Genomic DNA, 22,684 nt, shown 5'->3' with positions numbered 1-22,684 from the left:
CACCACCCCCATCACCATTATCTCCACCAGCATTGTCATCAGCCGGATAACGTCCACTGAAGGCAGCAAACAAGACTTTTTCCAATGCTCTCCAAGTGCATTCCTGACCTGTGTTGCAAAAGGGTTGCAAGCCCCAAGGGTAGCGTTGGCCTGGCGGCCTGGGGCAAAGCTGGAAACATCCGAAGGTCCCGGCAAAGGATGAGTCGACTGGCAACAGAACAACTTGTTTATTCTGGCATCGCAAAAGAGCAGCCGGTCAGGGCGACCACGTTACTCGAAGGAAGGAATCGAAGTCTCTCCCGGCGTCCGGGGCAGCGGCTTTTTTTATACCCTCGGAGTCGAGGGCAAGAAGGAACGGCTGGGGAAGAGGCGTCCGATACGGCGACGCTTGAACATGTCCAGACGTGACGGGCGCGTCCGCCAGGCCGGCGCCGGTCAGACCTCCTCGCCTCCCAGTTGGGGAGCTCCTCTCCCCGGCTGCCGCGCTTTGACAAGCGTGGGCACCAACATGCACACACACACACACGCACGCACGACGACACGTGGCACTGAAACCTGCCTGGACGCGCTTGGCGGGAGGCGTTGCGGCCGCGATGAACGAAGCCGCGGCGTCCGTTGCATCCGCGCCGGCTATACCGCGCGTCGTAGGCGAGACGTAACAGACCGCCCCGCCGGGAGAAGGAGATCCCGATGGTCAGGGGACTGCATCCGCTGTCCAGAGGGATGTCGCTCGATGATGCTCGTAATCGAAACCGGTCGTCCCTCGACGTTGCTTGAGCGCAGCACACAGAGAAGGCCTCGTTCTCGGGTTCAGGATCACATAGGACACTGCAAAGTCACTTCGGGAGAGTTGCCATTTTTGTGCTCGTTCCCAGCAAGCGTTAGAACTACGCCGAAACGCAACCGCTCAGTCAGCAAGCACGAGACAACCCTCACTAAGCTCTGCCAGGCTCTTTCCCTTTTTATACTACTGCCTAGTTCCTTACAGTAGTCAAGCAGCACTCAGAACGCGTCCACAAATTGGAAAATTGCACTAGAAAGCACATAATCACTTTGAAACACTAAACAAAAGCAATATGTTAAAAATCCTGCCTCAGGAAGAAAACATCAGTAACCAACAACTTTGAGGCGGATTCCTACGTTAGGGGCTTCGACTTAAGCCATCGGCGTTACCGTTGAGACTCCCCTTTTTGTAACGCACCTCAAAGGAATATTGTTGCAAAGCGAGGCTCCAGCGCAGGAGGCGGCCATTTTTGGGAGAGATGGTCTGCAGCCATTGGAGAGGGCAGTGATCCGTCTCAATGATAAACCTCGAGCCGGCTAGGTAGCACGACAATTTCTGAACGGCCCACACGAGACACGCACACTCTTTCTCAGTGGCGCTGTACGCCTGCTCACGACAGGTCAGCTTACGACTAGCATACAGGACGGGGTGTTCCACTTCTCCATTGTCCCTTTGGCACAGTACAACGCCCATGCCTCGCTCACTAGCATCGCACTGAACAACGAACCCTTTTGTGTAGTCTGGCGATCGTAGCACAGGCTGGCTTGTTAGGGCGCTCTTTAGGGCGCTAAAAGCTCTTTCCTTTGTCTCGCTCCAGACGACTGTTTGGGGCTCTGTTTTTCTTAGAGCATCCGTCAGGGGAGCCGCGATATCGGAGTACCTGGGGATGTACCTCTGATAGTAGCCGGCGACACCTAAGAACGACCGAATATCGGTCTTCATGCGCGGTTGCGGGAAGTCTCGCACAGCGGCCACCTTTATTTCAGAGGGGCGGCGACGACCCTGTCCAATCACGTGACCGAGGTAGACAACCTCGGCCTGTGCTAATTGGCACTTGGGAGCCTTGACTGTCAAGCCCGCTTCGCGCAGGCGGGTTAGCACTGCCCGCAAGTGTGCCATATGCTCAGACCAGGATGCGGAGAATATCGCTACGTCGTCTAAATACGGTAAAGCGAATTCTTCCTGTCCCCGCAACACTTTGTCCATGAGGCTTGAAAAGCAGTATGGCGCGTTCTTCAAACCAAAACTCAAAACTTTAGGACGGAATGTTCCCATTGGTGAAATGAACGCCGCATACCTACTAGCCTCTTCTGTAAGTGGAACCTGCCAATAACCCCTGACAAGATCTAGGGTGGAAATAAACTGAGCGCTACTAACTTTCTCAAGGCGCTCCTCGATGTTAGGGATCGGATAAATTTGATCCTTAGTAATGGAATTAAGCCTGCGGTAGTCGACGCAAGGACGAGGTTCCTTGCCCGGTACCTCAACTAAAATCAAAGGGGAGGTATAATCACTCTCACCTGCCTCAATAACACCGAGCTGTAGCATTTTCTTTACCTCAGCCTCCATAATATCGCGCTGGCGGGGTGACACCCGGTACGCCTTGGATCGTACTGGCTCTGGGGAGGTAAGTTCTATATCATGAGTAAGGACAGAAGTCCTACCCGGCCTCTCAGAGAACTGACCTTGAAACTCTTGTAAGAGTTGGTGTAGTTCGGTTTTCTGCTCAGGCGACAGCGGTGCTTTACTGAGTAAGTCACTAATGACCTGATCAGTGTCTTCCCTGTTCGTCACTGAGCTTAGTCCCGGAAGCTCGACCGGAAGCTCTTCGGGAACGTTTACCATCATACACACCACTGCTTCCCGTTGTCAATAGGGTTTGAGCAGATTACAGTGGTAAACTTGCTGTGCTTTCCGCTTTCCTGGCAGACTCACCTCGTAGTTAACATCCGACAGTTTTTGAACAATCCGTGCTGGGCCCTCCCACTGCACGTCGAGTTTGTTTTTTAGCGATGTGCGCAATACCATTACCTCATCGCCCACCTCAAAACGACGGGCCCTGGCTGTCCGATCATAATAAACCTTGGCCCTCTGCTGGGCCTTTGCCATTGCTTCACCTGACAACTCCTGTGCCCTTCTTAAGCGTTCGAGGAGACTAAGAACGTACTCGACCACGACTGGGTCGTCGCCCCTGCCTTCCCACGAGTCTCGAAGCATGCGAAGCGGAGACCGCAGCGAGCGACCGTACACCAGCTCAGCTGGCGAAAACCCCGTAGCCGCATGCGGCGCGGTCCTTAATGCAAACATCACCCCAGGCAGACACAGCTCCCAATCACTTTGTTGCTCAAAACACAATGCTCTCAACACGCGCTTCATGACGGAGTGGAGCTTCTCAACGGAATTCGACTGTGGGTGGTACACTGAGCTGTGTAACAGCTTTACCCCACACCTTTCGAGAAAGGCTGTCGTCAAAGCGCTGGTAAACACTGTGCCCTGATCTGACTGGATTTCCGCAGGAAAACCAACTCGCGCAAATATGGACAGTAGTGCATTGACTATCTCAACTGAGCTGAGTTCTTTAAGAGGCACTGCTTCGGGGAACTTTGTCGCTGGGCAGATCACAGTCAAAATGTGTCTGTACCCCGTGGCTGTTACCGGCAGAGGTCCCACTGTATCAATAACGAGCCGTCTAAAAGGCTCCGTAATGATAGGTACCAACTTCAACGGCGCCCTCGATTTGTCCCCTGGTTTGCCAACCCGCTGACAGGTGTCACATGTCCTCACAAAGTGTTCTACGTCACGAAAACACCCTGGCCAATAGTACTCTTGCAAGAGACGGTCCTTAGTCTTCTTAACTCCTAGGTGTCCGGACCACGAACCGCCATGCGACAAGCGCAACAGATCCTGACGGTAGCACTGAGGCACGATCAGCTGATCGAACTCGACTCCCCTGCGGTCTAGATACTTCCGGTACAAGACCCCACCTCTTTCCACAAAACGAACATTTTTCTTGGGGATACCTTCCTTGACATTGCAGCGCATGTTTTCTTGGCTGCCATCCTTTTTTTGCTCGGCTATCAAAGCCGACCGGCTGACTTTTAGCAACCTATTAAGTCCATCGGACGTAGGCGCGATGAGCAAATCTGCAGATAGCTCTTCTAACTTTCCCGTGTCGGGCGTTTCCTCTCCAGTACCTGGTGCCTTAAGCGCTACAGGCTCAATTTTATTCAGTTCGGACGTGCTCTGAATATCAGCTTGCTGCGCCTCCGACCCTTTCTCATTGTTCGACAACGTCGGCCCCGCAACTACCGCCTTTGCAGCGAGCTCCCGAACTCTCGATCTGGTTAAGGCCTGAACGCTAGCCTCACCAAACAAAAGACCCTTCTCGCGCAGGAGGTGATCGGACCTGTTCGAAAATAGGTACGGGTACTGGGGGGGCAGCATAGATGACACTGCGGCCTCCGTCTCAATTGCTCCGAAAGGTCCTTCAATAAGCACTTTTGCTACGGGCAGACACACGCTGTGAGCTTCCACGGCTTGCTTGATCCATGCGCACTCGCCCGTGAACATATCGGGTTCTACGTAAGAGGGGTGAACTACATCCATTGTAGCTGCGGAATCACGAAGCACTCGGCACTCTTTCCCGTTCACGAGGAAGTCTCGCATGTAAGGCTCGAGAAGCTTCATGTTCTCGTCAGTGCTGCATAATGACAAAAACACGACTTTTGTTTTTGTTTCTGGACACTGCGCCGAAAAGTGACCCGGCTTCTGGCACGTATAACACACGCGCGCTGCCTCGCCTCGAACCGCTTTCTGCGTTCGGCTTCGGCTGCCGCCGTCTCCTTACGTTCGGTCGGACTGCTTTCACTCGCATCCGCACTACGCGTGTCCCCTCTTGCTCTCATGGGTGTGAACTTCGGCCTCTCAGACTTGGAGCCAAATTCACCCTTTTGACCGTCCTTAGCTCCGCGAGCCCGACGCGTCACAAACTCCTCGGCTAGCTCGGCGGCTTTAGCCACTGTACTAACGTCTGGCCTATCCAAGACCCAGTACCGCACGTTCTCAGGTAACCGACTATAAAACTGTTCCAGCCCGAAACACTGCAGAATTTTCTCGTGGTCACCAAACGCTTTCTCTTCTTTGAGCCACTCCTGCATGTTTGACATAAGCCTGTAGGCAAACTCTGTATATGACTCATTTCTGCCTTTTTCATTTTCCCGAAACTTCCGACGGAACGCCTCCGCTGACAGCCTGTACTTTTTTAGCAGACTTGATTTCACTTGGTCGAAATCCTCTGCCTCCTCTCTCTTCAAGCGAGCGACTACGTCGGCCGCTTCGGCGGGTAACAAAGTGAGCAAGCGCTGTGGCCACGTTTCCCGAGAGAACCCCTGCTTCTCGCACGTTCGCTCAAAGTTAACCAGGAACAAACCAATGTCCTCTCCAAGCTTAAACGGCCGCATCAGGTCAGTCATTTTGAACGATACCCGTTCTCCTGCACCGTGTGCCTGACTTCCATTACGAGCGCGTTCCATCTCTACCTCGAGACGCTTCATTTCCAAAGCGCGCTCTTCTTTCTCTTTTTGCTCTTTACGTTCGCGCTCGTCTTTCTGCTCTTTACGTTCGCGCTCCTCTTTTTCTTTTTGTTCTTTACGTTCGCGCTCGTCTTTCTCTTTTTGTTCTTTACGTTCGCGCTCGTCTTTCTCTTTTTCTTTTTGTTCCCTCTCCTCAGTGGTCTCAAGGCATTCCGACAGCTCGTCATCCTCAGCCTCCAACTCAAGAATCGCCCTTAGCAGTTCTGGTTTTCTGAGTTTGTCTGAGACATCAAGACCCAACTCTCTTGCAAGCTCCAGCAATTTCGGTTTGCGCAACGACTTCAAATCCATGGCTGCTCCGAATGCTGCTTTCTCTACTGCCTACTATTGTCTTGCCACAAACTAACCCGGCAGCAACGACAACACAATTACCAGCTCTGTTTCTGACACTAACAAAAGCCTGGCAAAACTCAGAAGAAGAAAGTCCCGCACTCACCAAACCTCGCAGCCAAGAATTCAGCGCAGTCGTTCCGCTGCAGGCAACCAGTCATCACACAGGGCTCGTTGCACTGCTCCCGGATGGTCGTTGTGCTGCTCAGCATACAGTTGACCGCATATCTTCGCTGCTGGCCTCCGTTGTCGGGATCGCACCGCTGGCAACCAGTTGTTGCAAAAGGGTTGCAAGCCCCAAGGGTAGCGTTGGCCTGGCGGCCTGGGGCAAAGCTGGAAACATCCTAAGGTCCCGGCAAAGGATGAGTCGACTGGCAACAGAACAAACTTGTTTATTCTGGCATCGCAAAAGAGCAGCCGGTCAGGGCGACCACGTTACTCGAAGGAAGGAATCGAAGTCTCTCCCGGCGTCCGGGGCAGCGGCTTTTTTTATACCCTCGGAGTCGAGGGCAAGAAGGAACGGCTGGGGAAGAGGCGTCCGATACGGCGACGCTTGAACATGTCCAGACGGGACGGGCGCGTCCGCCAGGCCGGCGCCGGTCAGACCTCCTCGCCTCCCAGTTGGGGAGCTCCTCTCCCCGGCTGCCGCGCTTTGACAAGCGTGGGCACCAACATGCACACACACACACACGCACGCACGACGACACGTGGCACTGAAACCTGCCTGGACGCGCTTGGCGGGAGGCGTTGCGGCCGCGATGAACGAAGCCGCGGCGTCCGTTGCATCCGCGCCGGCTATACCGCGCGTCGTAGGCGAGACGTAACACCTGCGACAGCAGCGAGCCCGCGACCACTGTCCATGCAAAGTTCCTTATCTCCCCCTACCTCACTTTTGGCCGCGCCGGGTTAGGTTTTCCTTTGGTTGGAATCAACTCTGTTTACCCAAACAGACCATCGGCTATTCGTTCGCTGCGTTACATTTACAGTGAAGCTCTAAAATGACCACTTGGCCTGAGCGGCGTTGCTGACGTAACACATCACGTGGCGTTACCGCCACTTGAACCGGTCACGTGATGTGACAGGTGACGTCATCGGCAACAAGGAGCCGTCCGTGCGGGCTCCGCGCCGATGTTAGTGCAGTCTCATTTCATTACCAACAGCAAGAGCACGAAAAGCATAGTTGGTCAAACACATAATCGCACAATCATTTTTTCCTTTCCATAATATGCTGATGCTGCGCTGTCGTCAGTTAATTTTCAAACCACTTCCTTAGCCTCATAGATATAAGAAAAAAAATGATGAAAGGATCAGCACTCGTTCCTTTTTAATGCCTCCACCTCGAGCTTTCGTTCTCGTCCGCCACCTCAGCTTCGTTGTTGGTATACATATCCTCGTTGCTGTACGGATCCTCATTTGTCGATTGGTGCCAAGACTTCACTTTCAGCATTCCAAATATTCGCGAGAGATGGCAGCACTATGATGGCCACAAAGAAAAGCATGAGTGACGCTTTGATGTTCTTAGACAACGTGCCATTGCCTCGACAGACAACACAAATCCGCAAACATGCATTCACGTTTCATAAGAACAGAGGTGCTTGTTGATTCGACGCTTCAAACGCCTCTTAGACGCTTGGTCCGCGCCTATCAAGGGGTCACAAATAGACATCTGGTGCTAAGCGCGCGGTCGTATAGACTCCGCCAAATGCTTCAAAACGCCTTTCGGATGCTCTGTGGACGACTTTTATAGCGGTCATAGGTAGTAACAACGAAATTCGCGGTAGCAGTGATTATTAGCAATGCCGACACAAGGACCGCGCAGTGACGGAAGGGATTACATAAAGGGCGAAAGGGGTAGAGATAAAAAAAAAAGCAGGTAACGTTTACGTTTTCTCCTGCTGAGTTTGGCGACTCCGGCAGGAATTCGCGTTGATCGAGAAAGCTGCGCAAGGTGTCTTCACCCGAATTTCTGCATCAGTATAGGTTTCAGCGATGCGAAGATTTTTCTTGCTACATCTTGTCCGCCGTGCTTTCGGGCTGTTATTCGGAAGTCGTGAGGCAGGCCTGGCGAAAGACAGACTAAGACGGAACACGCTGCGGCACACAACGAATACTCATTGGCTGCGAGGCTGAGAACCCGACGGTCTTACCAACTTTCGCCGGCTCAGCGTGACCACGTCGTCAAGTATGGCGATCGGCATGGCCGCCGTGGGCAGGATGAGCGTCGTCGACGACGCCACTGTCACGGGAATGGCGAAGTACAGGGGGTTGCACTGTATCTTGAGGGCCTGCATGAACACGGACGGTGGTCATCAGGCAGGCGTCCGGAATATCTCCTTCGAGGTTTCTTGCCGGGCTCTGCGCTCACGCCGTAAGCATCTCTACAAACAGTTAGTTGGCACCAGGGGAACACCGATGACATGAAAATGCATACGGTAGAAGTAGGAGTCGGAGTTTTAAAAATAGGCGACAATAAGCCTGGGCCTTCCCGTATTCGTGCCGAAAGTACATCAGCGGGGTGACTGATACTCCTTACTTGTCCACTTTGATGACCGGTACGATAGGTATCTCGAAACCGGCCATTCAGTTTATCCAAGAGCAATCGTTTGCGTTTTGAGCAGAGGCAGGCTTCGTACTACACGGATCAGACCGTGGCTGCGTCACGACCCGCAATGAACGTTCCGAATGAAATGGCGCAAGCCGAAAAAAAAAAACCTTGAAAGAATCTGAAAGAATCTTTCTTTGATAGAACTGTACGCGCATACATTGAAGTGGAAGTACACTCGCCAGGTCGACGACGATGGGCAGCAGCGTTGTGACAGTGACGTCGATGCTCACGAACTCGGTCAACACTGAGGAGAGCACGGTGAGGACGATCTGGATCGTGGTCGGAGCGAACGGCCTGAACTCGTTGAACAGGGACTGGATCCAGAACGTCACGCCGCTCACCTGCGCATTAGAGATGGAGGACCACGGAGCCGGTTGTCTAACACAGCATGTGCGCCTCGGCACTGCATAGAGGACCGTCAGTAAGGAAGAATCTCTCCCTGCTTGCGACAGAAAGCTAGGCCTAAAAGAATAGCCGCGAAAACCTATCAGACTTTTCGTTCCCACAGAGCCCGATAAGGTAAAAGCGTTAGCTGTAGCGGTATGGCACGGTGTTTTTGAACGATACAAAGTAAGACATTGAAAACCCAGTCTTTTAAGAAAGGTTCGCAACAAAGCCGCGCGACCATTTATGCTGTGAAATCTGCATCCGCAGCAGTCACCCAGCACAACACTGGTGCAGTCATCTAGCACAACGAAGACAAGGGTGCGACCCCGGCTGCGGCGGTCGAACTTCGATGGAGGCGAAATTCTTGAGGCCCGCGTACTGTGCGATGTCAGTGCACGTTAAAGAGCCCCAAGTAGTCGAAATTTCCGGAGCCTTTCACTACGGCGTCCCTCATAGCTTCAGTCGCTTTGGGACGTTGAACCCTCATAAACCATAAACCAAGCCTAGCGCAACGCTCCCCAGTCTACTTATTCACCCTCACTAACTAATCCTTACTCCTTAACTTGAGTTGAACATTTTCGTTAGCCCCCATGTTTCTGCCCCATATATGTGAGTACCGGTAAGATACAGCTGCTATATACCTTTCTCTATAGCCTCACTCAGTCCAGGAGGACACCTTTACCGTTGCCGCCACCCACCTGCATTGCGCGTGCGATACAAGACACCGAGCCCTGGATCACGAGCGGTCCCCAGTGCATGTGGGGGCAGAGGGCGCGCCAGTCGACGAACGGCGGAGTGGACGACGGTGCCGCTCTGTCGACGCCGCCTCCGTGCCAACCAGCAGCAGCCGACGAGAAGAGAGCTACCATGATGTAGTCCAGTACCACGAGCTGCTGCTCGCTGGTGGTAACACAGGTTATAGATATACGGGTTATAACGCTAGCCAACACGCACGGAGGCCGCGTTTATACGCGTACTCTGTGGCGCTTAACGTCAACGCGCGCTGCAAAAGCGGCGCGGTAAATGGCGAAGGCAATATAACCGATGGTTCATAAAGGTAACGAAGTAGATGCCAAGAGAAGGCAAGCGTAGCAAGGGGCGGCAGAAAGTTAAGTGGGCGGACGAGATTAAGAGGTTGGCGGGTATAGGGTGGCATAGCTGGCACAGGGCAGGATTAATTGGAGGGACATGGGAGAGGCTTTTGCCCTCCAGTGGGCGTAGTCAGGCTGCTGCTGCTGGTGATGATGTTGAAATAGCGGCACAAGCAACGACGATGCAATCATGCCGTGCACCTGTCTTTCTCGTTGGCAGCGCATTCCATGTGGTCGAAGTTGGTTAATACAAACATAATAGTCGCCTGTTATACAGCAAGCATAATTGTCTCCATTCAGAAAATGAATGGCCACACAAAACGAAGCTACAGCAAAACGTCTCTCATGGTCCAGCTGAGGCGCGGTGGACGCGGGTGAAGACGCGTAATGTCTGCTGAATTACCACACCTGTGAGTTTACGACAAAACATGGGAGATAATACTTATGAAACCGCTGCCGAATAGGGTCTGGGAGCTAACAAACGGTGAAAGCAAGAATTGGAACGGGCAGCGGCAGTTGAAGAGAGAGAGATGAGTGTGAGCGAACCTGAGTCCCACGAATCGGCCGCCGCTCGTAAACGAGAGCGCCGCGTTGATGAGGACCCAGAGACCAGCGGCCACGACGGTCACGGTAAGCACGAAGCGCTCGGGATGCCTGCGAAGCGCAAAGGTGGTGAAAAGAAAGCTTGTTAGCATGAAAAGCTGCGTCTCATGCTACTTAAGGCACCCACTGTCTCCCTTGTTTGTTGAGAACATTGCAGGTTTGATCAGTAAAAAAAAAAAATCCTTAGGCAATCCTCTGTGGATCGTTTGAATGCGTTAGAATTTTCTGTTCGTGCTGATTCTGTTGCAACTATAATGCTCATATCATTTATGTGGAATTGGTCATTCTCAACTTTACATTCATATGACCCTAGGAGTTCTCATACCCTTCCTGGCACAATGGTGCAGCGGTTAAGCGATGCACCACTGTGGCCCATGCTCAGCGAGCGAACGGCATGACTTCTGGGCCACCGCGGTGGGTGCGGTTTTAATGGGGATTATGATCCACATGAACTGTAATACGCGGACAGAGCCGCAGGGAAGGCTTCTGAGAGGTAGGCTTTAGCCAATTCCTTCGAAAGGAAAAAAAAAAAAGCTGTGGGAGACAGGTGAACGGTGCTTAAAAACATGGATTATTTTGCCGCGCGGATTCATATACTACGCGTACAGTACTTAATTTAATATCTTAATTAGGTTCCTGAGTGTCAGAACTAGGACTCTTGTTTATAGGAACAAGGCAGCAATTGCGCTCAAAAGAGAAACCTTTTTTTGTCAATTCAGGAAGTTCTTAAGGGATATTCGTTGTCAGAGTCGTGATCCATTCCGGCTAATTTTGCATCCATGAGCGTGAATGTCTGCCCAAATTTCGCCTCCAGCGTGGTGATGTATATTTCATAGAATGCGTGGCTGCTTGAGAACAGGAGGGGGTGTGTAAATTTCGCTGACTAGCGTTCCCTTAAGGATATAGCTGTAACTTTACGTTATATAGGAACGTTGCTGTCAAATGAAGAGCTGAATTGCGCAAAATTCACGCACAATTAAAAAGACGAGTCAGAATTTCTTCAAGCGACAAGTAAACTACTCCAAGCTTAACTGTCGGAGAGCGACGCGCGGCTACTCACGTTAGTGCTCCTAGACCCTCGGTCTGCTTCTCGATGACCCTGAGGATCTCCAGGCGCGTATTCTCGTCTTCCTCGGCGTCACTGCATAGGCACAAGAGTGATCAATGAGGGAATCCCGCTTGCATGTAACCGCCTCTCCCCGCAACTGATTAAAATGTGCATTACGGCTTGGATGCATATTTAACGTCTATGCTTTTGGAAATACGGCTAGCTTTTGCGAAGTATACGGTCTGCCAAACAAACCGGCTAGGAAGCAAGAAAACGGAATCGCTAAATTTAAGGGCTGAAAGGAGTTAAGAAAGTAAGAAAATATGCTACAGTATCGTGGTTTCCAGCTTTGAACAGTGGCTGGCAAGTTGGCTTGACAAGCTTCCTTGCAGATACACACTGAAGCATGCTGCATGTGGACGTAGTCAGAGTGGGCTAGTCAGGCTGGTGATGATGATGTCGACAGCGTTAAACGCCAGCAGTCGACAGTATACCTTTCTTTCTCTTTTCAAGTGTGAGAGCTAGATCTCCGATGAAATGAAGGAACAGTTACTGACCATGGTCGAAAAAAGGAAATACGTTTCGTAACCCGTACGGGTTTGTTTCCAGTGAGCAGAGCAGGAACGGTGGCGTAGTTATCACTGTGCCTGATCAGATAGATCTCGTCGAACTCTCGACTACGAGAGCTGGAGCTATGTCTGCTAACCCGATGGCCATAGCTGTAATAACTAATTAGCTCAAGGCCAAAGAAGATTGAAGCTGTGCCTCGCCATCCACACCAGGATGTTGTTGACTTTACACAACAGAGCATTCTCTGGAGTGGCATAACGATCGCTAAACCAAGAAGCCCCACGGCAGATAGCGGAGAAATCCAAAGTGAGCTTACTACTGTCGCACCAGGTCGAAGTACATGATGGAGAAGCAGGCCAGCAGTCCGCATCCGACCACGGGAAAGACGACCGTCACCCAGCTGCTGACGTGCAACGCCGCGGAACGGGCGAACCTCCTGCAAACGCAGCGACAGCCTCGCCATTATATCTATACCTCCTATAGTACACCCCGTTAACTCAGCGCAGTCATCTACATCTACTTCTGTCCTATTGAGAGTATATGTGTAGAGAAAGAGATATCGGTGCGAGAAGTGCGATAGAAACTAGCTTCGTATTCGCATGCTCCTGGCTACCTACATGAACACCAAGCGGGTCTTGCCAACTACTCTTCGCAAGCTGCATGAGCTCAAAAGGTGTGCTGCAGGTGCACCGAAGACAGCAACGCATGAAGAAGCGTGACAAAGTCGGGAGTAGACGTAGAAGCATGTCCACTAGGGTGCGCGGCCTGCGGAACGCCGATTCGGTGGCCCAAGTAAAGGCTTGTGAGCCGGTTCCGAACAGCAGCTGGCTCTATACGTATATACGTGTTTCCCACTGTCGCCGTGCTGACTGGGGAACCTAAGTGAAGCCACGGTGGGCCATCAACTCGCATCCCGGTGGTTGCATTGATTTTTGCGGGCCAGGAACAACTTCCAGGGTGGGCTGCTACATGGGTGCTCCCCTGGCATATATGAGCTGCGTTTGCGCTGTACGGTTGATGTTCGGATAAGCCGCCAATGCGCCTAACTCCCATCGGTAACCGTTTTTCTAAAATTAATTCGAAAAGACAGAACCCATCTGCTTCAGCCGCGCGCACTCTAGGCAAGGAAATCTGGGCGATCTCTTCTAGTTTGCATGGCTGCGTCCATTTGCTGCGTAATGCTGAACACTTAAAATCACCGCGGGAATTTCGAATTTTTGTTACATCTCATAGATTTTATTTGGCCGTCGGAAGTAGTTGGTGCGAGCGCAGGGAGCATTTAATAGGTCAGACAGTACGTCTAGGACTAACAGTCGGCCAAGGTAATCGTGTTCGCTCACAATCCCCCTGGAGTGTCTAGTTTTTCCCAAAATTAGAAGTTAAAATATCGCCCTAGAGTTAAGCGGTGTCCCCTTTACTGGGGGCCCACAGATAGCTTTAGTTTCTTCTAATGTCCAGGAATGCTGGGCATGTGCCATGGTAATTCAGCGGCTGTGACGCTCTGGCGTTCATAAAGGGGTCGTTTGTCCCGCATCTGACCCCGTATGAAGAATTTCTATGGGAAAAGTGCAAGAAAGTCCCTGCATCGAGATTCCAGTAAATGTTAATGGTATCTATGAGGCAGAAATAAATACCAAAATCCTCCGTCATGGCACTCCTTACAGCGCAGACGAGGAGTGAAGATTGATTCCTTTATCTATACTGTACACACCGGTCTGTCATAAGCCCATGGTGACAGTGCCAGCGCACTCACATGCGCAGGTAGCTGAAGAGGAAGACGTTGGCCATGTTTCCTCGCGTGCTGACTATGGAGCCGATGACCGCCACCATGACCGCACCCTGGAGGAGGTCCCGCTGTATGGACAAGCAGCGCCTGCGTGGCACGCGCAACGACTGTACCCATCGCTGTATCCACACGCTTTGTTGATCGAAGTGCGGGTGAAGAGCACAGATTGCAACATCCATTAGTCTACGCTTCCTTTCCTAGAGGCACTCATAACATGGGACAACATTCCGCCACTATGAAAAGGACATAGGACGCAACCAGGCATTGGACTCGTCTGCCTTGGCTCAGGCCGTGACACACATTAACTGAGGCCAACGAGTAGTCGGCCTGTATCGATAGGGTACCGCGTTCTAATCACGAAGTGAGTAATGTAACATAAAACAGAACTTTGATACGCAAGAAGAGATCAGAAAACGAAATACAGGTGTCGCCACCATCGGCCGAATTCTCAAGTGCTTGCGTCTACACCCATTTTTTCATGAATCTTGGAGGCTACGCCACACCGCCATTCACATCAAAACGGTGGCAAGCAGTCTTTTTCGGTAAAGACGTCATGAATTCGTTGAGTGGTCGAAAGATTTGTAAAACAAATTTTCTCGTCGATAAGTGCGTCTTTTGCTGCCACGCAACCATGAACATACCAGAGAGAGCCAGATAAACATATTTCAGTGAGAACAATAATTTTATACAGTTCTCTTCAGTGCCGTCTTGAAGGGACACTGGCGACGAGTTGAAGTTTGCCTGTATCAATAATTACCTCATTCTAAAGATAAAGACGCTGCATTCACAGAAAATGGAGCTCTTATAAACAGGAAACGCCGAAAATTATATTACGGATAACGCCATCCCCGGCAGATTTCTTAATATGTGGTGCGTCGACAGGTTTTAGTGCGGATCCCCGAGGTTAGGCTATGCCGCCATTCCCTTAAAACGGTGATCACGGAGCCCTTTTAATGCGTTAGCATTAGAACCCCCATTTTGGAATGATCTGTCCATTCGTCCGAAGCCTTGGTTGGCAGGTGGCATAGCAGGGAGACAGAGGAATCCTACTCTCCGCTTGCAGAAGTGAGGGGATGAGGAAAGTGGGAGAGGGAAGATGAAGAGAGGGGGCGGCGTAATGGGAAGGGTGGTGTTGGGGAAGAGTGGAGCGGGAGTATGACGTGTCACACGGTGATTGACGGACTGGGTCACGCCACCCGCTCGCACGGTGTGAATACTTCAGTGGCAACGGCTGTTCCGTCCGGGGTGAACGCTAACGCTAATGCGAACGATTCTCTGCCGTGTGCATGACATTGATCGCCAATAATTTTTAGGCTTAGACGTCACGTGTTCTATTAGAATGAACGAATATTTTAAGTGCAATTTTCTCGGCAATATTTAAATTGCTGCCTGGCAATCATCAACGTAACCATAATGAGTCATAGAATCGATTTTAGTGAGAAGAAAATTGGCTGGAGATTTCTCGGCGTCCCTTTAACTATTGTTTTCTGCAGTCTAGATCAGTGCGTTACTTAAAAATGGTCAGGGCCGCTAACGACGAACACCTGAAATTGGTTAGAGCGACTTCTTTCCTGCAAAAACTTTTTCGCGTTGTGACGAATGAAAAGGCCAGCAGACCATTCGAAACACGTCTGTTGCAATGGCGCCATATAAGTCACATAAGGTCCATTTATCTCATAAAGGTCCCACGTAAGCTCTATTAGGCGTCATGCAGATGCCGCATAACCGACTATAGGCAGCACACGTTCTCCCCGACACACTATGCATTAACCACTGCGTATATGATGAAAGTAGACGTACTCTTTTTCCCACGAGGAGAGTTCCCTGAGGCCGACAGTGTCCAAGGCTGAAGTCATCAGTGTCATGCGTCGCGCTGTCAGCCGAAAAAAATAAGAAAGCCGTATTCACATTTTCTTTTCCTTTTTAGAAAGCACGCGTGAGTAACGCCGCATCTACGTTTGGCGTCGCCAATTTTGGGCTGACGGGTCCTCGGGAAACAAACCAAGAACGACTGGCATTTTGACGAGGAATTCTAAAATGCATTAGGGGAAAATTGGGATTCGGATATGCCATAAATCGCTCTGTAGCATTTTGGAGTAATGTCAAGTGGTCCCGGCAGGGTAATTAGAACGTTCGAAATCCGCGCCCTTCTTTGCCTGCTCGGGTCTCCTGATACCCGAAGAAAGGATTTTGTGCACGAAAATAAGCGGGCATTTCTTCAACTAGGATATATACAGAAAAGATCTATCAGCGCCAATATAGGCTCTCGGGCAAGCCGGGGCCGCTGCGCATGCGCAGGAGCAGGTGCGCGTCACCCCCCAACAGCAGCGCATGCGCAGAAGCAGGTGCGCGTCACCCCCCGACAGCAGCGCATGCGCAGAATGACACCCGGCTAGTTCGATATCCCTGCACGAAGGACGTAAGCACCTAGAACCCTCACCTCCCGTGGCGCCAAAAGAGGCGGTCGTGATGCTCGGGGCGCGTTTCTTCGGCGGCGTGGGAGACGAGATGCCCGGCAACACGACAATACCGCGGTCGATTATCGATATCCTGCGGGGCGCGGCGTTGTTGCCGTGCAGCCGGGACTGCGCAGTGGGACCAGAAGCGACATGCGGTGATTATCAGTGCCAAAACCGTGCTAATTAAGACGCGGTTTAAGCGCGCTCTCTTCTGACCAATATTTAACCTCAGAGAATCTGATCAGAGGGGTTAATTAGAGAGGTTGGATATAGTGGACCGCAAACCTTCAATGTTAGGCGAGGGTTAGTAAGCATACACATCAATACTGAGAGACGCTATACACTGGAAAAACAATCAATGTAAACAATGCTGTTTGCATGCAAATTGAAGGAACCGTAAGAAGCGGTACCTGTGGCGCAAGACGAGTTATGCCACTTAGGCCTAAAGCTCTATAAGAATGCTGAAGGTAGGCGGCATCGCTGTGTGTCCTCGCGTCTGCATTGAAAAGCAGGGAATATTTCAGTTTCACTAGTCATTCACTCCTAGCTTAATACTAAAATCGATAATCTAACGAGGATAATTTAATTTCTCACAAAAGCGCTACAAACGGCTAACTTGGGGATAGCCGCGATTACCACTTAGCCTGCTACTGACAAATGCCGAGTGACAGTTTTGAGCGCTCTTTACTCATCAGTCTGCTCTGTCTGTGCATTGTCCTCAATGTCCGCATCTGTCCTCAGCAAAACGTCGAAACTCCTCTAAGGTCCGGTTTTCCTCTCTCACCTTCGACGCGCATTGCAGTGACGACTTGCGCGCTATTCTTGAGATCTGAGGTGGCGAAGCGTACTGCTTGACGGGCTGCTCGCGGATCTCCGAGAGCGCGTCTGCCTCGTCGTCGTTGGCCACCGCGGTAGGCGATTCCGGTTGGGGGAGCGGTTGATGAGGCGAATGATAGTCGGTCTGCTCCGTGTCTCTGAGAAGCAGGTCCTCTAGCGTCTTGCGACGGTGACGAGAGAATCCGCGCGTAGCCTGCGGTTACGAAGTGCACAGTGCATAAGAAGGACAGAAAGAACATTGGAGAAGGCTTTCACATGTCGGTTGCGGTGATCACCAAGAAAGGAATTTCCCGCTCCGTGAGGTACACAGGCGAGGTACACAGGCTGTACTCCATTGATGTGAAGGTTGCGTGTGCCTTGCCTTCAGGCTCGATCAAGTGAAACACTTCGGCTGGTAAAAACAAGTCAAAGATGTAGCCAGTTACAGACGAATGCACTGAGGACTGTAGTCTCTTGCACCCAAGCAGGGTCACAGACACCGAAATGTGTATACCAGGCGGTTTCCTCGCATAAAGAAGTAGCCCACGCTCCTAAAATACGCCAGAGACATCCGCTCCAGTCCACAGCGTGTTTCAGAAGTTCTGATCAACACAGCGGATGGCGGTGGCTGAAGTTGCAGTGTTGGATGTTTTACTAGGGCGGAACTTACTAAAAGAATTGAAAATAAAGCTTCCCGGCCCGAGCCACTTCAGTATAGTGTGTTTAAACCAAATAAAAATAAAAGAAAGGGATTATCTTCAAAAAATAATTTCTCATAGCAGATAATGAGAATATTGCGAAATGAAGAAACGGCTTGCCTTGTTGAAGAGCGCCTTCTTCTGCTGCGTCTGGATGGTGTTGTCCTGAAGCGCCCTGGTGGCTCGCTCGATGAGCGCCGCCATGAGCATCGTGGTGACGCCGTTGTCCAGGAACAACGTGGCCAGCAGCGACAGCGCCGCGAAGCCCAGCACGAGTGAGCGCACGCGCGCCCCCTGGCTGCGGATGACCACCATGGCGGCGCGGTCGAACAGGCTCAGCGAGTGGGCCAGCCGGATGAGCAACATGGCGGCCACCACGTGCAGCACGTACGGCTGGCAGAGACAAAGGTATTAATGTCGTAGCATTAAAACCCTCACCGAAATAAAAAATGATGGCTTGAGGGAAGTGATGTCTCTAGACCGGAAGTGGCTTCCTGTAAAGGCCTCAACAGGTTCAAATGCTATCGCATCATCGACACACAAGGTAATTAGGTGTCCCTGTGAAACTTTTGGTTGGCTTGGGGAGAAGCGTTACTGTGGAAGTGACGTCAGTTGTGAACCTATTCACTTTTGTAGCCCGCGGAAAAGTATGTCGAAAGTCGACTTCGAAGCACAGAGAAACGATGCGTCGAAGGCGACTGCTTCATCATCATAATCATCATCATCATCATCATTAGCCTTAGTACACCCACTGCAGGGCAAAGGCCTCTCCCATGTCTCTCCAATTAACCCTGTCCTTTGCCAGCTGCATCCACCCTTCACCTGCAAACTTCTTAATCTCATCCGCCCACCTAACCTTCTGCCGCCCCCTCCTACGCTTACTTTCTCTTGGAATCGACTCCGTTACCCTTAAGTCGATTGCATGTGGTTGCATATCAAAAAATGATAAGGAAATACCTTCAGCTTTTTTTCGTAGAATAATTCAATTTGAGCGTCCGATAGCTTCACTTTGTGGCAGTTAATTGGCACAGAGTTCTTGAAAACTACATGCGCAAACAAAAGAGACACAACTGGACTTCCACCAATGCTGAGAGCCAGCAGTGAATGCGTATAAAGGAGATTTCGATCGATATTGCTGCGACTACATGTGACAAACTGCGCAAATTATCAACTTGGCGCTGTAGGAAGGACAAATAAGCTCGTCTTGCAAAGAGTTCTGCCTAACAAGGAATACGTGAGTCACGCATTGAATGTTTTTGTCGCATGCCCGGAGGACAGTGAGCGTACCGACGTGTAACCAGCGATGGCGTCGTCTTCGCCGATGGTGTCTGAGGCGGCCAGCACGATCGGAGGGAACATGCAAGCTACGGGCACCGGCAGCACTTGCATCAGTGTCCACACCACCAGCACCAGCAGGGAGTACGCGCAGCGGGACTCCTGCGTCGCGCACATGTGACTCGATCGCTTCTCTGCGCGCTGGCGCGCATGTCACACAGAAGAACATGCTCAGCATAATCGCATACATGTTTTCTCTTTTCTTAATATCGTAATGCAGGCACAATGCAGGAATCGGACAGCGAAAGGAGAACGTGACTCTCTCTCCGAGTCCTGTATTGTCTCTATAGCGCAGCTTGCCGAATATGGGCCCGGAGGAGATCTGTACAGCTCAAGAAATAAAGCACGACTTTGCACCGAAAGTATGAAAGGCTGAAGTCGGGACGTTTCCCTCATTTGAGCATGTGTGAGAAACTCACAGTGGCCCCACCCTCCTAAAAACCTGAACAGTTTTTTACAAGACAGCACACCAAGCGGGCTGGATGTAAGGTTTAGTTCGTCAAGAGCAAGTGGGTGAGAAGCGGGCAAGGGTGGTATGCAGATCATAAGGATAATCGTTCGGGGGAGAAAACACTCGAAAAAGCATATTGGTCTATGAGGTGACACGAATGTGATACAGCAAGCAAAGTTTTAGAGAGGCTTTCTACTTTTTAAACGCGATAGCGTTAGAGCGCACGTTCCGCGGAAAGCATAGTGGAATAGGAACGAAATTCCCAGTGGTCGATGACGGTCGGACGTCACAAGCACATGACCTAATGCGGGTAATTCAAACACCCGGTAACGATCACAAAGTGCAACAGTGATGACGTCACTAGAGAATTCCTCGTTAGTTTACAAGGTCGTGACATCATACCATCGCCGTTACGCAGTGCCTCTGAAGAAATAAAAGGAACTGCCTTGAGAAGGAAAATGGTAGAGCCGGGACTACCCGCCGCGGAGGCTCAATGGTTAGGGCGCTCGACTACTGATCCGGAGTTCCTGGGTTCGAACCCGACCGCGGCAGCTGCGTTTTTATGGAGGAAAAACGCAAAGGCGCCCGTGTGCTGTGCGATGTCAGAGCACGTTAAAGATCCCCAGGTGGTCGAAATTATTCCGGAGCCCTCCACTACGGCACGTCTTCTTCCTTTCTTCTTTCACTCCCTCCTTTATCCCTCCCCTTACGGCGCGGTTCAGGTGTCCAACTATATACGAGACAGATACTGCGCCATTTTCCTTTTCCCAAAAAGCCAATTATTATTATTACAGCCGGGACTCGAGCCCTTGCTCCTTGAGTTGAGAGCCGGGCGCGCTACCTCAGCGTCACCAATTCTTGTCGCCAATTAAAAAATTCTATGCGTACGAGCAACCGAATTTTTCCAGTGACTCTACTTGACGTGTCTTAATGGCGCTGGCATGCAGCGGCCGTCGGAAGTATACGATCGCGACAGAATTCGCAGCGCGCATCGAGGCTCTATACCGCACGCCATCGCATTCAATCCGTGGTTAGCAATGTGCCCCCAAAATTTTTTCCCTGGACCAAATCTAACTAGGAGAAAAAGAAAATTGGTTATGAGGAAAGGAAAGACGGAGTAACTTCTCTCGTATCTTGGTGGAGACCTAAACAGAGCCATGTGTAAGACGACACGGGCTTTAGAATCTTCAGAGGCTGGCGCTCAACGAAGACGACGACGAGAAGCGCCGAACACTGCGAAGCTCGAGCGCCGAACGCTCGGTCGCTCGTGCGTGCTCTGGACTGAACGGGGTCTCTCATCTGTGCCTGGACGGTTCCGCTGGTTGTTCTTGACGCTGTGCTTATTTCTGTGCTGTGCTTTTATTACTGTGGTGTGCTGGGTGTGCTGTATTAGTAGTGTGTTGTGTTCTTATTACACATGAATAATATAATAAGAATAATTGGTTTTTGGGGAGAGGAAATGGCGCAGTATCTGTCTCATATATCGGCGGACACCTGAACCGCGCCTAAGGGAAGGGATAGAGGGAGTGAAAGAAGAAAGGAAGAAAAAGGTGCCGTAGTGGTGGGCTCCCGAATAATTTCGACCACCTGGGGATCTTTAACGTGCACTGACACTGCACAGCACATGGGCGCCCTAGCGTTCTGCCTCCATAAAAACGCAGCCGCCGCGGTCAGGTTTGAACCCGGGAACTCCGGATCAGTAGCCGAGCGCCCTAACAACTGAGTTACCGCGGTAGGTCAAGAATAATAATTGGTTTTTTGGGGGGAAAGGAAATGGCGCAGTATCTGTCTCATATATCGTTGGACACCTGAACCGCGCCGTAAGGGAAGAGATAAAGGAGGGAGTGAAAGAAGAAAGGAAGAGAGAGGTGCCGTAGTGGAGGGCTCCGGAATAATTTAGACCACCTGGGGATCTTTAACGTGCACTGACATCGCACAGCACACGGGCGCCTTACCATTTTTCCTCCATAAAAACGCAGCCGCCGCGGTCGGGTTCGAACCCGGGAACTCCGGATCAGTAAGGTAGGTCAAGAGGAAAATTGGTTTTAAGGAAATGGAAGGCACAGTAACTGTCTCACTTCTCGGCGGACAGCTCAACCATGGCGTGAGCGAAGGGAGGGAGTGAAAAAGGAAGGAAGAAAGAGGTCACGTAGTGGAGGGCTCCGAAATAATTTCGACCACCTGGGGATCTTTAACTTGCCCGCCGCGGTGGCTCAGTGGTTAGGGCGCTCGGCTACTGATCCGGAGTTCCCGGGTTCGAACCCGACCGCCGCGGCTGCGTTTTTATGGAGGCAAAACGCTAAGGCGCCCGTGTGCTGTGCGATGTCAGTGCATGTTAAAGATCCCCAGGTGGTCGAAATTAATCCGGAGCCCTCCACTACGGCACCCCTTTCTTCCTTTCTTCTTTCACTCCCTCCTTCAAATCTTCCCTTACGGCGCGGTTCAGGTGTCCGCCGATATACGAGACAGATACTGCGCCATTTTCTTTCCCTAAAACCAATAATAATAATAATAATAATAATAATAATAATAATAATAATAATAATAATAATAATAATAATAATAATAATAATAATAATAATAATAATAATAATAATAATAATAATAATAATAATTATTATTATTATTATTATTTAACGTGCACTGGGATCGCACAGCGCACGGGCGCCTTTGCGTATCGCCTCTATCGAAACGCGGCGGCCTTGGTCGGGTTCGAACCCGGGTACACCGGATGAGTAGAAGGGTGCCTTAACCACCGAGCCACCACAAGGAACAGAGCCGGGAATGAAAAGAAGCAGGAGAGAAATAGGCGCCGTAGCGGAGAACTCCGGAATGCATTCGACCATCTGGGGATTTTAACGGGCATTGACATCGCACGGCGCACGGGCTCAGCAGCCGAGCGGCCTCAACATTCTGCCGTGAACGTCGCCCGAGGCATTTTATAATCGTTATAAAACGCCTAAAGAATTTATGAAATGCGCTGAAAAATGGCAATAAATGTGCACAAGCACTCACCGGATAACGGCTGCTGTAAATAGGTAGAGCGTACAACGGCGCCGAGTAACCAAACAGCACGATGGCCGCCGATGCTGCCTGGCTTCGGAGCGGAGGGGCAGACGACGACTCCAT

General features: G+C 51.1%; 1 protein-coding gene across 1 annotated transcript in view; it reads right to left on the bottom strand.

The window, feature by feature from the left end:
- Positions 1 to 22,684, bottom strand: part of LOC144119565 (Na(+)/dicarboxylate cotransporter 3-like) — a 23,078-nt gene extending 394 nt beyond the window's left edge. Inside the window, exons 1-13 of the mRNA XM_077652145.1 lie at positions 22,571 to 22,684; positions 19,057 to 19,245; positions 17,890 to 18,162; positions 17,040 to 17,285; positions 16,237 to 16,381; positions 15,597 to 15,669; positions 13,764 to 13,883; positions 12,327 to 12,446; positions 11,453 to 11,533; positions 10,336 to 10,443; positions 9,397 to 9,598; positions 8,491 to 8,652; positions 7,854 to 7,991 (exon numbers count right to left, since the gene is read on the bottom strand). Coding sequence (XP_077508271.1) covers positions 7,854 to 7,991; positions 8,491 to 8,652; positions 9,397 to 9,598; positions 10,336 to 10,443; positions 11,453 to 11,533; positions 12,327 to 12,446; positions 13,764 to 13,883; positions 15,597 to 15,669; positions 16,237 to 16,381; positions 17,040 to 17,285; positions 17,890 to 18,162; positions 19,057 to 19,245; positions 22,571 to 22,684 — 1,971 coding nt within the window. The remainder of the gene's footprint in view (positions 1 to 7,853; positions 7,992 to 8,490; positions 8,653 to 9,396; positions 9,599 to 10,335; positions 10,444 to 11,452; positions 11,534 to 12,326; positions 12,447 to 13,763; positions 13,884 to 15,596; positions 15,670 to 16,236; positions 16,382 to 17,039; positions 17,286 to 17,889; positions 18,163 to 19,056; positions 19,246 to 22,570) is intronic.

This window comes from Amblyomma americanum, chromosome 2, assembly GCF_052857255.1.
Source record: "Amblyomma americanum isolate KBUSLIRL-KWMA chromosome 2, ASM5285725v1, whole genome shotgun sequence".
Lineage (NCBI taxonomy): Eukaryota > Metazoa > Arthropoda > Arachnida > Ixodida > Ixodidae > Amblyomma > Amblyomma americanum.
This window is presented reverse-complemented; position numbering and strand designations above follow the sequence as displayed.